Consider the following 16,157-nt stretch of genomic DNA (forward strand, 5'->3'; position numbering starts at 1 on the left):
GCTTGTGCTAATAACTATATTTAGAAGATTATGGATCCAAATCATTTCTTAATTGCCATGACAGATCTTTTTTGAGATAGCAGTCAGAACAGCTTTTTTCATTCAGTCTCATTAAGAATTTTGCAAACTTAATGAGACCACCAGCTTTTGTATCACATGTGCGTTTGGACCACTTCATGCGATATTCTCAGAGGCTTAAATGTCTGTTTCACAAAGCATCTTTGGTGATTGATTGTTGTTGAAAAGTATCCCTGCTTTAGCACTGTCTGTTCCAAGTTTTGACATTTTTAAGTATCATATACAAAGTTGCGTGTCTCATTTTGGAATCCTGCAACAACTGGCCGAGCGCTGTTGCGACACACAGAGTCCTTTCTGTTGCTGGATCTCTGCTCTAATTAGCTGGCTAAGTGTGTGCATATTTTATTAACTTTTCAAGGCTTTCATGCTTTGAGGTCATGAATGTGTCCATCTATCCTCAGCTTTCACCAAAGCATTTGCGCAAACACATTCACACAAAGGCACAAAAAACACACACCATCCAAATCTGCTCACTACTAAAACTGCCAACAACGATCCCCATAAGAGATCCTAAGAGTCCAACATGATGTTTGTGTTAAGCGGTGTATTATAGAAGCTGACTTCTGGGTCTTAGGGGGAATGTTAAGCATGTTAATGAAGAGTGCATACTGAGGCTATTACTCAGTGTAATATGGATCCATTTAACACACTTATTGCACCACCCAGATCAGCTTTAGTTCAAATGCAGAGAAGGGGTCCTACATTGAATACTAGCAGCAGTAAATCCAAGTAGAAACTGAACTGACAGTCAGAAAAACACTGCCAAAATAAACACAGCACAGATCTCTTTAAAATGCACTCTGATCTAATGAATGTAAAGCAGACAGACACAACAGGAGGCAGGAGATAACAGATGTTTCTGCTGTTTCTAGTGGGAACTTGTAGAGAGAGCAACCAGCTCGCTGTGCGTTGTGGTTTTCTGCTCCAGAGGGTGAAATCAAGCTGACATCTCTCGTAGGAAGGGACATGAGTGGAGCAACTTCAAGCCAGTGTCGTCTCAGATTCCCCAAACTTTCTGTTGGTCAAAGCATTGTCAAGGATTTTGACATCTGACATACAAAAAGAAAATAGACAGCCTTTGAAATAGAAGAGAACGCTGGTGATGGAGCCAGCAATGCTTGCTATCCCTTCAATATGCTGTCAAAGTGTCTTTTAGATGCTCAACATCCATCTGTCAGCTGTTGTAGCAAATTTTAGGGAGTGTATCTGTATAGAAACTGAAAAATGTTTCAACAAATTCCTCTTAGAAACTGTGAGTAAAGTACATTTTTTTCTGTTTTGGTGTTTCATGAGGAGTTCTCATACAAAACATATTCCCACACCATGAAAAAAAATGTCACTCTGCAGCGTCACATCATGGGAAATTGCATCTTCTTATCACTTCCTCTATCTCCTAGCCCTGATATTAGCTCAGTGAAAAACAGCCTGCCCTTTCAAATATAATTGTCTGTAAAAAGTCTGTAAAAATAACCCTAAGCATTACAGATCACAGCGCTGGCATAGAGCCTCTAAACTTTATTAACATCCAGAGTCGGCCTGGCCAAGCTCCCAGCTCCCTGCAACTTGGACTTTACAGGCATTAACCTGAACAGAGCAGCAGCACAAGTTTCTCCAAATCCTCCACTTCCTCTCTCTTCATGCAGTGCTGCACTGTCCAGAATCACAACTAAAAAAGAAACATTTTCACAAAACACACGTCCAACTGTGCCACAACGCTGCCTGTGTGTGGACAAAGGATGAACAGGATGATATCACTCTACGCTCCAGGGACCTGAGCGGTTTTGATCTCAAGCAATATATAAGCTATAACAAATTTTGACGCAGAGATTTGCTTGCCAGTGATTTAAAATATGTCTTTGGGAGAAGAAATCCACAGATACTGACTAAAACCTGGCTTCCTATCCAAGACAATAATGCACGCTGATCTGTATCTGCCAAAACATAACGCATATAAGAACGTCTGAGACCAAATCTGCAGACATGCAAGCTGTCACGCTCAGGGTTCGTGACTGAAGTAAACCCACATCTTTCACAGACGAGCAAGAGTGTGTTTTCCTCAAGCAACCTTTCCTCCATCATTCCTTTGTGCTCTTATTAGTCCTGGTGAGCGGTTAATGCAGCGCAGGGTCTGGATTGCTTTGCACATGACTAGAGAATAAGTAATTCTTCCAGAATGCTTGGCTTCTATTAACGAGGACTAATAAAGTATATAAACTGCACTATTAGACTTTATAATGTCTTTCATAGTCCTCTGGGGCAGCGCCAGCCAATGGTGCAGTGCGCTGACTGGGCACTGCCCCATGGCAGCTTCCTGGCAGAGACGGGGAGAGAACAAGAAAGAGGATAAAAATCAGCTTTTTTGGCTCCTTCCTCCACCACTCTAATGAAGGCATTAAAACGACTTTGGTTTGCATTATGTTTGCACATTTGTTTTTGACCAGTCGGTTGGAGCCGGTGTTTGATTGGCTGATTCATCACCAACATGCACAGCCTTGAATAAAAAAAAATTCAGACACTGTTTAAAAAAAATAGCTGAGTCTAAAACTGTGATGACTGAAACTGTTGCTGCAGCAGATTTAAATAACAATCTGATTCATCCTTAGCAACCATGACTCTTTGTGAATGTTGCTAACATTTGATAGTAGTTAAAAAGGATAAACAGCTGATTCAGTAGTAACATATTCTCTGGTGGAAAAGATGAAATCCTCATGATTGACTCAGAGGTCCAGAGCTGCCCTTTCACACTCAATCTGTGCTCTCACAGCTTTTTTAGCCCTGCTCCTAACAGCCACCTCTCCCTCCCTCTGCCTCTCTCTGTCTCTCCTCTCCAGCTGACAGCTGCAAGGACCCAGTCAGCTCTCAGCCCCGCTCTGGCAGAGGCAGCGCAGCGGCGTACGGCCGTCCTGACTGCCACAGTCAGAGTGGAGCGGATTTTTCTTTGATGAAACACAGCAGTGTCGAGCCAAGAACAGCAAGTGGCACAGCCGAGATGTAAATCAAAAACCCACCCGTGTGCTAAGTCATACACAGAGAGGTCTGCGAGAGGAGTCGCTGCTGTCTGAAAATGCATGAGTAATAAAGAGTCTATAGACGTGTGGTCAGCTGAGGCGAGTCTGTCCAGGCAGAAAGAATAAGTGGGACATATCTTTAATTCTGCTAAAAACAACATTCAGGTAAAGCTAAACTGGTTAATTTATACAACATGATAGCTTATACTTCCCGTCAGCAGAAATATAGAGCTTGAAACATTATGAGCTTCTCTTAGGACAAAGTTTGAGCTAAAAATACACTTTTACAACGACATATCTGAGCCAACTCTGCAGATTTCTTTTGATTAAGCCGAGGTTGGGAGCACAATTCCTCCAGAATTCCACTGATATTTCAACACTTACTCAAACCAGATCATATTTTTGCTGAGTGACTGTTTGGATTCCTTGGCAGAATTAGAGTCAAAATGCTTTTGGTTACAGTGAGATGCCGTACTCATACCACACTGGTCACATAAGAATGAGAGCATCTGACCTTCCTGACTGGAGAGATAGAGAGAAAAAGGCAGCGGTGTGGCCGCAGTGCTAAAACTTCTGCGCTTTGCATCCGTCGTTTTGTGGGCTCATACATGCCTGACTTAATGTTGCAACTTCAGAGGACCAATCAAAGGATACACTCGCTAGAAAAACAGCCACAACCTCCCATAAATCTCCGTCTTCCTCTTTGATTCTAACCTCAGTTGAGTTGATGCAACACTCATCCCTTCCTCTGCCACATACCCCCACCTTTCCACACACGTCATGTGTAATTCTGGCCAAGGTTGATGGAGGTGATTCAGATGTGCAGATGCCAGATCAGGGGTGTTCTCGCACTCTCCCTCTCTAGTGGCTGTGACTCAGGACGCACTCTCATTCCATTACCCAGCATTCCCTCCTGAGCTCCTCAGCCAGACAGAGGTTTACGGGAATACCAGTGCAGAATCATCACCGGGCCTTCGCTTTATGAATCAATGGAACATGCTGCAAACATTACACCCTGAAACACCCTTCCCAGGCAGCACCCTCGTATTTGCCCATAACTCACTGCTGAGCTCATGCAAGACTCAAAGACGTGGGCTGAGGCTCATGGGAGCCAAAGACTACAGACTGGTGAGAAAACCTGTGAAAAGAATGCTACTACCACTGCACCACTTTGATATGCATAAACACACCAGTCGCACATGATTTAGAGGCACAAATGCAGAAAGAGTGGATGTCAAGACGTTAAACAGTTGGTTCTTATTAACAAATAATGCCTCAAAAATGTCATGGTTAGCCTTTGACCAGTCCTTTACAACATGTGGGGGGAACTGCTGCTTAAGCCTCCTCAATTAGCCCTGACTATACTTAATGAATAGATATTCTGGTGCTCAAGTTGTTTTTTTCTCTTCTCACAGAGAGCAGAACCACAGCAATGGCAAGGATTCAGTGTCTCAAATACAGCGAGGAAAAATAATATTTGCTTATGGATAAGAAGGTTATGATTATATGGTGTATTCTTAAGACAGAAGCCGTAAGTTTTGGTTTTACTGAACGGCAAAAGTTTAAATTATTACAAAAGGACATCATTAGGGTCAGGCATATTGGCTAACTTTCCGGTTTCATTCGCAGATTTCTCCTGAAAAGATTTTAGGGGCCAAAAAGCGTCAATTTTCCCTTGTCTTATCATATTCTTGACCAATACCTTGTTACACCAGACTGTGATACTTCAGTGAATGACTGATACTGAGTCAAAGCGTGGGAGAACATCCTAATACAGCTCGCATTTCCCCCACAAAGGCTTCATCTCCACGGGGGAAATAAAAGGGTCAGTTTAACAGCATAAAAATGTGCCCCGTTTTTGAACTGTGGTCAAAATATGACACATCAGCGACAGTCATATCCCCAAGTGATAAATGCATCCATTCATTTGACTATATTCAGAATGGAGCATCATCTCTACAGTTTTTCAACAGTAAGCATCAAGTGAACAAACCACTACCTAAAAAACTCTGGAGCCCTAAATAAAGACTTCTGCCAGGATCCTGATTCTCAGTGAATAAATGGTTTTGAAGTAGGAACTGACCACTGAGCCGATCTGCAAAAAAATACAGAAACTAAAATGAATGAATAATATCATCTGTGTGTTCATTAGGGATAGACAGATTATCAACCAGGCTGATTATCGGGGCCGATATTTGGCATTTTGGGGCATATCGGCATCGGCCCTTTTCCTTATCCAAAGGCCGATAGTGCTAATGTCATAGACTGTACAAAACATGGACCTAGTCTCGTCGACGTCAACCGTCTGTTTCTGAAACGGAAAATGAAGCACATCGGCTACAGCGGCCATATTGGTAGTGGCAAGGGCTTCGCCTACAACCATAGGGCGCCTGTCGGTCACGTGACCCTCAGCTTTGCCTCTTATTGGGGGAGCTCGCGATCTTAATATCCTCTGAACGGCCGAAAAAAATTCACCCCCCTACAGTGGGTGCCGGCTGTAAAATTAGCGACTCAGACAGGAGACATTTTTTGAACCAGGCTGTAAATAGGTTAATTTCTTCTTTGAAAATGTTTTTCTTGGCTTGGTGTGTATGTGACTTCCTCTACTTCTGGAGCCAGCCTCAAGCGAACACTCCAGAAACAGCAGATTTTAGCACTTCAGCATAGTCTCATATTCCTAGACCGGAGGTTGCCGCTTGGCTAATGTCAATGGAAAATTCCACTGACAGGCTAACGCAATTAGCATCGTGACTATCTTCCTGTCTGTGAGCTCATTTTACCTTCCACAGACACAAAAATCAGTCCTCTTATCAATACCCATAGGAATACGTTTTTCTGCCCCTTAAAAAATGATAAGAAATATTTTAAACTGCAGACCTTCAGGAGCTGCTTGTTGATGCTTCTCAGCACAGAGTTTCTCCCTGTCTACACTACGGAAGCCCTAGATGGTCATTTAAAATCAGTCATGTTAAACCAAACAGAAAATTAATTCAACTGCATTACATGCCTGTAAAAGGCAGCACAAACTCAATTCTGTTCAATTTTATTGCAGTTACATAAAAATTTTTGAAAACTTTATTTACTGTAGAAAACTTTAGCTATTTATCTATTTTTAAGTTTTCATTTAACTTTATAAAACATGCTGTAAAGCCTGAGAGCTGTTAAATAAATATATGATTGAAGGCATTTGAATAAAGTTAAGTGTTGGCGTTTGTATTGTTCAAAATTTTTACGCCAATATTTTCACTTTGACTGCAGATTAATATCATCTTCAAATATCGGTTATCTGCCTTCTTGCCTACTAATAATCAGTATCGGTATCAGCCCCAAAAATCCATGTCAGCCTATCTCTAGTGTACATCAAGGCAAAACATAGGCAATAAAAATACCCAATTCCTGTGATGTTCAGGAAGCTAAAACCCCTGTGACACAGCTGACATGAACATTTTCACAGAGTTTTAGACATAAACAACATAAATATGAAGATTAATGAAGATAAAAAGTGTAGATTGATAAGTCTGTCAATTAAGTGTTGTTCATGGCTGAGCCTCAAACAGGAGCTGCAGTATTCGGTTGTTTCTCATAACAGTCAGATTATCGCCCTGCAGGCTGACGTCTACAAAAGCTGCAGAGGAAAACACAGGAAACTAAGTCACTGTGAGAAAATCCATCGATGGTGCCAATGCCACTTCACCACAAAAAGTGTGAACATAATTACTAATGTGTGTGAGTCTATTCCTGTGTTTCATGTGTGTGTTTGTGTGGTATATGATGGGATGGTGTTTGAGTTAACAATAGATGCTACTGGAGTTATCTGATTGCTAACAGGTGTTCATACTACATGTTTACCTACAGGTTTACAGGAAACATGCCTCTGTGCTGCGTACTGTCTAAACCAAACACATCTCTGACAATGACAGAGCACAAAAGTCCATCTCTCTACAGATTTGATTCTTAGAGAGAGCTCTGCATTGATCTGAGAGAGCAAGCTCACTCCTCTAACTCAAACATCCTCCTCAGAGTAAGCCCACAGACGGAGCAGCTTCGCCCCAGCCAGGAGAAACTTTAGTCAAGTATCAAATGATGCTAGAGTACACACTTCATTCAAACCTGATATTCTTACTCAAGAGGGGTCCAGTGTTTTTCTTTGCAAGCACAATATTTTCTTTGCTGGTGGGCACCAATATTTATAGCACAGAGGACCTGCAGACGCTGAAAGGATGATCAGACGCTTTTGAAAAGCAATACTATGGTTTTGAAACTTGTGCACGAGGTGTGACATAAGTCTCTGATTGAAGTCTCAAATTGAAGTTTAAAAAAAGCAACAACTGTCTTGATTTTTTAAGAGTTTCACAAAATACAAATGTACATAAACTGTGAGGTTTCACAGAATCAGGCACGTGTTTTTACTCAGTATTAAGTGGCTTTTATATTTCTGTAAGCTTTGTGTAAACGTAATGTCACATAATGTCAGTTTCTCTTTCTCCCATTTTCTAAAAGGACTCATGAACACAACAACACACTAACAAATTAATCAAAAAGGTCAGCAAAGCATGGATTTACATTTTTTTTGGAGTGAGTACAAATTCAGCAGAGTGGCACTGACACGGCTGATATTGATGCTGAAAAATTCCTACGTCTAGGATTAAATGAAGCATCAGTGGCTCACAGTATTTTATCACATGTATTACTGAGTAATAGTTATATTTTGCAATCACAGGCTTCATGGTGAAGATCAGAAATCTCCCGTATGAGGTAAGTTCTTCCCCTGCTGTCCCAAAACCATCAGGAATAGTATCACAGTCTGTGTCTGTGCAGAAATTCATTTCATTATAGACTTCAAGTAGCCATGGAGAATTCAGTTTAAACTCCGGCTCTGTCCCTAAATGGAAGTATGTAATTCGATCAGGCTAAAATGAGGCATGATACTAAAGACTGATGAGTACTGACATCACTTCACACTCACCAGAAGAGACATACAGTGCATGTTTTTATAGCACAGAGATTATCAAAGTTAAACTGTCTAAACTTTTAAGACATGATTTAATGTCGTTTGGTTTTCTTTATGTATCTGTATGTTATGATCACTATGTCTTTATGTGTTGTGCTCTAAATGGAGCCTGAAAACTAAATTCATTAAAAAACCACAAAACATTGAAACTATTAAATATCACACAACTGCCTCGCAGACTCAGAGCCAAACAAACAGATATCTATGTGTCTGCTTTAATGTCAGTCTGCACAACACGATCCACAAACACATAACACATCTTGAATTCCCACAACTTACGGGAAGTGAGTTCAAAAGCTTTGGGAAGACAATGAGACGATTCATTCTGCTTCGGGATGTTGGGGATGGAGGGCCGAGGGCAAAACTTGTGCTCTACGAGAACCCATAAATGCTGAGGCACATTCAGCAGACATATGGTTTGTGTTTAGCAAGAAGAAACAACAATCAAAACTGTTGATCCTCTTCTTGCTAGAAGGATGATTGCTAATATAAAAGTCTGTTCCGTCTAATCATAATTTAAGATGGGGCTGTAATTACCTCCGCCCTCTCACAACAATACTCCATCTAAACAGGATGGAGGAGGCTTCCACTCAGACCCAAAGCTCATTTTCCAGCCTGGATGATAGCTGTGTGACAGTTTTTACTTCATCCATGTAAGTGTTTACAGTTTTTTCATGTCCTGCTAAGCAGATCTTGAAGGATAAGTTTTACACCAAGAGATTCATAATCCATATGAATTTTAGGAAATTTTAGAAGTAGACTGTCCTGAGATTTATACAAATAAAATATAACATTTTGGGGAAACAAAATAAAATTCTTGAAAAGTTATTCTTTGAAATATTTATTTGACCTCAAGTGTCTTTGTTTTTTATTGAATGATCAAACATTACCAGTTTTAGTGAAAACTGAACACTGTCACGGCTTGTTAGAATTCATAGGAAATGCACACTTGCTTGGCAGTTATTTAGCATACTGTACATCACTTCACATACCCCTCAAGTGCAACACAGACTTAGATTCTGGTGTTATTTATGAAACTGGCAATAGATCCAAAGGGGATCTGGGTTTAATTAGCAGACCTAATCCACAATTGCAAACAGAACTCTCATACAAATACACAGTACATCTGCATCAAAGTGCTGCTCATGTGCAGTCAAGTAGAATCAGCATTATTTTAGGTGATGGCTTTTATTAACTTCAAATTATCTCCTAATGCTTATTGGACGAGCAGACACGACTGACACAGCAGCTGTTTCAATTCTTTTTCCACCTTTTTTTGGTACCTTAATTATTTTTTTTCTAATTGGAGAAATAATACTCCAAGTGTAACACTGGTCAGCCACGTCTACTCATGTCAGACTTAATCAATTTTCTACCGGCTCGTGCTCACAGTTGGACCTACGGGGCTTACCTTGCACGGGTGGAAGCGGGAGGCACGAGCGCGGAGCTTTGGCTGACAGATGCGTATTTTCCCCGGCTGCGCTGAGTCTCTTCGGGCTGGCACAGTTCATGTGCGCCGGGGTATCAGGAGGGCTCCGGCAAACTTGAGCTCCAAAAGCACTGGTCCCGGCACGGCGCGAACAAATGTCCGCCTTGCTTCCGTACACGGAGAGCGACAGGCCGGTAAAGTCTGTGAAAGTTGGGGTCTGACAGTGGCTCACCATCCCGAACAGCGCTGAGGAGTTCTGCATTGATAACTCGGCTTTTCCATGCAGTGTGTGGCAAGCGCTGCTCACATTAGCTGCGCACATAAAGAAAGAAAGAAAGTTAAATCTCCACAAGCACCAACATGTGAACAGCAGTTACAGAAACGCTCTTCATAGAATAAATATGATATTGGACCAAACAATGAAACCAACGGGATTTGGTAACACCTACCTTATCCAATGAGCCAATGAGGAGCCGAAAAGGTGCATCTGCATGTTCAGGAGAGTGGAGGTGAAAACATCTGCATACCTGATCGATAGCATCCTCTCAGTGTGGCTCTAGCATCAGCATCCCTTCCCTCTCTGTCTCTCTCTCTGTCTCTCTCTCTCTCTCCTTGATAGCCACCCACTGGCTCCGCGGCTCTGTGGGAATCAGGAGCACCAATAAAGAATGCATCCGTGTTTATGTGGGAGGCGAAAATCTGATTGGTGTCTGCTGAGATTGTGGTTCTGCGTTTGGATGTGAATTTTGTTGGCTTCTCCGTACGTGTATACGTCTTTGTGAGTCTAGTAGCCAACTTTACCAAGCCTTTTATGCCATAAGCTTTACCATACCATGAAACTCATTTCAGGATTGCCACTTAGAGTAGGCTGCTTTTGTGCCTAGTTATTTCAAGTATATAAGCTATTGGTATAATATTGTTTTTAAAAGCACTTTATACTTAAAAAAGAAAATATCGCTAGGTTTCTTTTCTTTTAAAACGGGAATGAAGTATAGCCATGTGCCGTAGGTCTTTAGGCAACTATTAGGAAAGACAGAGGAAGCCACAGATTTTTTCAATGATAATGATTTACCTGTTGTTTTAATATCGTTTGAGCTTATGCAATTCTTAAAATGATTTTTAGGTAAATGAGGAGAATGCTACTATTAGAAGTAGGTTGGCACACATGAATACAATTTGATCTGTGTTAATTTCTGAACTGCTAATTTTTCAACTTCATGATCGTCCTTAACCTTTTATTCCTTCGTGTTGTGTTGTAAACTGAACAACCTTCAAAAGTGTTGGAGATACGAATATAAAAATGTAACTGGGTTATTTAGAATAAAGAAGTACATCATGAGTTTAAACTATATAGGCTATAAAAGTAAACAAATATTCCCGTCTTTTTTGTTCTGTCCATTATGACTAATGTCTGCAGATAACTGTCCATCCACTTCAGTTTGCACTATTCTGTAGCGCCATCCAGTGGATTCTCTGTGAAAGGGTGAATCCAAACAAAGGTCAGCTGACACGTTGGCTAAAAAACACTTGAAGTTATCATAATGCAAATACAAGGCGAGTTGTTCGTACCGTCGAGTGAGACAGTACAGGTGTTTCATTCGGAGTTTGGCTGGGCACAGCTTTTCTGCACGTCCAAATCAAATTCTTTGGCTCTAGAGAAATGTGGAAATGCCCGACTGGAAAAAAAAACACTACGTCCTGATGCTGCATTAACGGGCTGTGGTAAATTTAATTTCATGTAGTCAGTTGTGCTCTCGAGCAATCTAAACGATATACAGAGGCATTTGCTTCTGTCTGGATACTGTAAAATACATTTTGATTATTTATGTAATGTGTTTCAATACAACCCAAAAGACAACATACACATCCTACTGTCTTTAAATGCAAGAAAACTTTAGAAAATTTGTGTACAAGTGCTCATGGTGGTCACTTACCTTTTTTCTCATAAAGTAAATTTCATCTAGCTCGAGTTATTCCTGTCCATTACTACTGCTAAAGATGCTCCAGCCTTCACAAAAGATGTTGACAGAGTAGAAACTGTCATTTTCATACTAATAACTGGCAGGTGACAGTTAATCAAAAAGTAAAGAAAGATACATGAATCTACAACCTTGTTTTTTTTAAAAGAAACATGTTTAACAGCACAATCAAAACCCCTTCACACACATTTCACATTTTCAGAGTGTTTTCACGTGACGTAATCAAGTCGACCGTGTTGGGGGCACTCTCTCAACAGGAGGAGGAACATTGTGGCTAGCTAATCTCCACCTGGATTTGAACTTAGTAACTTTCAGGGAGCTTTTTAAAAAATGGTTCAAAAAATGAGCTTCTCCCCCCCAAAAGGACATCTTATTTTCCATGAACCCCCCTCTCCCATGAAAAAAAACATTATGTTTCATACCTTTGGGTCGATAATGAAAAGCTCCTCGTACGGGTCTCTCCCGCTCATTGGGGGTAATTTTTCTAAAATATCTACTTTTGTTGCTGACTGGGTCTTTCAGTATAGGCACGAGTGTGCTCTGTGCCATTTTCCACATTTGTTTGTGAATAAGATAGCTTAAAATCATATTTAACAGCGCATTTATATCCCCGTCCAGTTAATGTTTAGGTTCGTGTACCGCCAATGTGGCCACACATCCGGGTAACTACCCAAATCGCGACGTCAGTCCAGGCACTCTACGGTGAACCAATCAGGGCTGAGTACACCTCAGTTGCCATTTAATTAAGGTTTTTGTTTGTTTGTTTTTGTAACTCGTTCAGACATGTAGGCCTACAGCAATAAAAGCTGTTTCCACCAGATTAGAAAAAAAATCCTTATACTATATATATGTATGGCAAAATTTCTATTTTCTTTCCATCAGGGGCTTCTGCAGATACGGCTAAGTAGTTTGTAGTCACTGTTAGTTAACACATTAGCCAGTTAGTTTCATGGTACCGCACGCCATTAGCTAATATAGCTAGCTGCCCTTAAAACCGTGGTAATTTGCATGAGACTTTCCAATATTGTGATAAATACATAGAGCCAGTATTAATATCTTTAAATTCTATTATTATTAGCTACAAATGTTTATGTCTTTAATGCAAATGTGTCTATTATACTCCATACTACTGCACATAATAAATTAAGGGATACAAAAGTGTGAGGAAGTTGATTCTAAGGGAGTTTCGAAAGTACGAGCTCAGAGAGAGACCCTGAAGGCAACTGTTATCGAACTTTAGCCGAGTGGGCGTTAACCGTCATGTTAAATACTCGGATGCCAACTTCGTTAGAAACACTACCGAAAAGGGAGATTACCACCGAGCAGCAGACATGATTCTGCAAAAACTGATGGTGTATTTGTCGACAGCTTGGATGTTGATTTTTCTTTTAGGAGTGAATTTCATAATCCTGATCATACGGTTTTTCTCACCAAACCTCTCAAAGAAGATAATCCTGAAAATGAATGAAAAGACCACGATGACTCAGAATCCAAACTTTAAGTACGAAGACTGGGGTCTCACGTTCTGCTCAATGAAATTCATTAAAACTGCCTGTGAACACATGTGGTTGTCGCTAGGACAAGAAGCTTTTAAGGGGGGAGAAGCTCCGGACTCACCTGTGGTCACCATGGAGGGGCTGAAGACCAGCGTTTGCAAGTTTTTGAAAGGTGTGTTTACACTTGCAAGATGTCCTTTGTGGTGCAGCCGCTCCTCTGTGCTTCCATATCTGAGAGGTATTTGTTTACTTTCCTGCAGGCAACAGACCACTGGTGCTGAGTTTCGGTAGTTGCACCTGACCCCCGTTTATCTACAAACTTGAGGAGTTCAAACAACTCGTCAAGGACTTCAGCGATGTAGCTGACTTTCTTGTTGTTTATATCGCTGAGGCCCACTCCACAGGTGGGTAAGACACGTCTCTATTCCAGGTGAAGAAATTTGATGTAAGGTTGGACAGAAACGTATTTTACTCTACGAAGTCAGTGGAGTGTCAAGCAACAAAGTAAACGTTTATTTTGTGGACAAAATAAACTGGTGCATTTTGAATTGGATGCTCTCATTCACTCTACCCTCCACTGAAATACCACTGTAGGTGCATCAATGCAGATCAACTGATTTTTTATTTAGGTCGTGGCACCACTGTACCCAAGTTTTCTCTGACAACAGCTCAGGGCTGGGACTGTGGGTGGGAGAGTGGGAGAGTGGGCAAGCTGCCTCTGTGTGTATTTGCAGTGTTTGTTATGTAATGGGTTATTTTTCTCTGCATACTTAATTTGTATTTGTGTCTACCTCAAAAAAAGATGCTATAGCTCAAGAGGCCAGCGTTTTTTATTTCACAAAGTTACTCTAAATGAACAAAGATTGTAGACTTTCAGGTCAAGGTTCAGATTTTTGAGGGATTACATCACCGAATACTGAAGTGAGAAGAAAATTACTCCTCGTGTCGTCTTCCAACTCATGTTATCGAATCAAGTCTAATGTTCATCCTGATAAAAGTGCTTTAACATCTGATACTGGGATGTACTTAAATTACCACAATAAATCAAGATCTACTACTCCTTAACTGATAACTTATGCCTTCAATTCCATTCCAGTAAAATCACTACTCTTTCTCTCAGATGGTTGGGCCTTTACCAACAATTACGACATCAACCAGCACCAGAGCCTGGAGGACAGGCTGTCTGCAGCACGGATCCTGGTTCAGAAGGAGCCCCTGTGTCCTGTGGTTGTGGATGAAATGGATAATAATGCTGCTACAAAGTATGGAGCGATGCCTGAGAGACTTTATGTGTTGCAGGCGGGGAAAGTTGTCTACAAGGTGAGGCTTTGTACCAGTGCCAGTATGACACATTCTGTTCTTGATTTAATGTGATGTGAATCTGACATGCAATTGCGTGACAAGAGGTTGCACAAGCATTGTGTTCGTTGCAACGCTATCGTCTTAGATGCTATCATGTAAGGCAGGACTGCCACACCAAGAGTCACAACACTTGAGTTCTTGGCCTGGAGCCAGGCACAAACCACCCATACCATAGATACAGACTAGATACATGGGAAATGGCAGACACATGTCTCTGATTTCTGAAATTTAATGAAGGTGGATTAACATTCCTTACTCTGTGATTTTTAGGGTTCTTTGGGTCCTTGGGGCTACAATCCAATGGAGGTGCGTTCATTCCTGGAGAAGATGAAGTAAAAATTCAAGAACAGTCACGTCTTTTCCATCCAAATATTTTTAGTGTGGAAAGGTCTTCGAGTTCAGAGGGGATGGTATCACTGACATAACAGAACATCATACTGCTTTTTATATTTACACAAGACTTTAATCAATACACTTTCACATCTGCGTGTAGTTTTTCAGCCGGTCTATCATTCCTTACATCAGCGTTGAGTAGAAATATTAAAACCTGCCCAAACTCTCGCTAATGCTGAGACTTTCCTGTATAATACAAACTTATCTCAGCTGACAATCTCTAAACTGGAACTCAGCACTCGGTGTTGTAAGTGATGGCTGCAGTTCAAACCGCTGGCTTCTGTAGCCTGATGATGTTAAACACAGAGACAGTCCAGTCAGAAGCTTGTCTTTGAGATTCTGGAAATGTACAGGCACTGTGACTTAAGTCTCTACTGCTGATGTAAAGCAATGAAAGCACTTGTTTTCCACTTTTATCTTGCAAATTCAGTAATAATTATCACACACAGTGAACAGTAATATCTACCATAGCTTTTGATTGTTTGTGAATGCTCTGGGATTATTTTGTAGGAGGCTACTTTTTATATGATGATGGCAGTGTAAACCTCTGGAAACTGTGATCTGATGAAAGAAATTAAAAGTAGGCCTTCTCTTTGTAATATAGGAGCATTTATGGTTTGACTAAGATAAACTAAGCATCTTTTTAACAGTCTGCATTACTTTAAATATCTTGTATTAAAGAAAAAATGGCTTTGTAGTTTAATAAAGAATAACCCAAAGACACATGCATCAAGGTCTAAATTCCTTTTCAGTAATTTACTTTCTCAAAGCTATGTAGGTTTTTTATTTCTCTGCTGCCAACAAACCAGCTGCATTTGAGCCAGCATTGTTAGTCAGACACTCTAACCTCTTCACCCCTGTTTGCTGCACATCTGTTGTTGCAACTCATCCTATCTCACCCTAGACAAAAAAGATTGTTTACAAAGCTACTGAGGCTTTTTTTTGACTCCATAGAAAAATGCTGCAGGGCGTCACTGATGACACACACCATTTCCTCCCACTGGAGGATCCTGCTGTTATTTGCTGTCTTGTCTGGAAGTGATAAATGGTAAACATACTGTAATAAGGTCATGCCAGTTCAACCAATACAAACAAGAGTGGATTGTGAGATCAAGACCCAGAAGTGAGTTAATATCTAACTGTTAGTCTTTGCACATTGACTGATTTTGGCTTAGTGTCTTTAAAGTGATAAAATTGTTGGTTTTTCCCTCTTTAGTCGTAATCTTTGCTAAGGTTACATAACCCTTAAATCTAACAGTGTTGCTTTCAAATTGGGGGTCATTCAGTCTAGGAAAAAACTTCGAAGGGCTTAATCCTGTTTTGATAATCAAAGTATAATACTCCAGCTTGACATTTTTTTTATTCCGTTTCTCTTTTTTTTTTTCCACAACACCAAATTAC

The 16,157-nt window shown here is 40.7% G+C and overlaps 2 protein-coding genes across 2 annotated transcripts in view; one reads left to right on the forward strand and one right to left on the reverse strand.

Annotated features, from left to right (window-relative positions):
• The window catches only part of glis1b (GLIS family zinc finger 1b), an 89,749-nt gene extending 77,599 nt beyond the window's left edge, over window positions 1–12,150 (reverse strand). The window contains exons 1-3 of the mRNA XM_074668223.1: window positions 11,928–12,150; window positions 9,976–10,166; window positions 9,509–9,838 (exon numbers count right to left, since the gene is read on the reverse strand). Coding sequence (XP_074524324.1) covers window positions 9,509–9,788 — 280 coding nt within the window. The 5' untranslated portion in view covers window positions 9,789–9,838; window positions 9,976–10,166; window positions 11,928–12,150. The remainder of the gene's footprint in view (window positions 1–9,508; window positions 9,839–9,975; window positions 10,167–11,927) is intronic.
• Window positions 12,151–12,763: 613 nt separating this feature from the next.
• On the forward strand, window positions 12,764–15,498 carry dio1 (iodothyronine deiodinase 1). Its single transcript, XM_074668194.1, has 4 exons — window positions 12,764–13,173; window positions 13,262–13,405; window positions 14,122–14,321; window positions 14,634–15,498. The coding sequence occupies exons 1-4, from the start codon at window positions 12,837–12,839 to the stop codon at window positions 14,697–14,699; spliced, it is 747 nt and encodes a 248-aa protein (XP_074524295.1). The 5' UTR covers window positions 12,764–12,836; the 3' UTR covers window positions 14,700–15,498.
• The last annotated feature ends 659 nt before the right edge of the window (window positions 15,499–16,157 follow it).

Source organism: Halichoeres trimaculatus, unplaced genomic scaffold (genome assembly GCF_033239565.1).
Source record: "Halichoeres trimaculatus isolate MK-OKI-2021-1 unplaced genomic scaffold, fHalTri1.1 fHalTri1_scaffold_4, whole genome shotgun sequence".
Classification (NCBI taxonomy): Eukaryota; Metazoa; Chordata; class Actinopteri; order Labriformes; family Labridae; genus Halichoeres; species Halichoeres trimaculatus.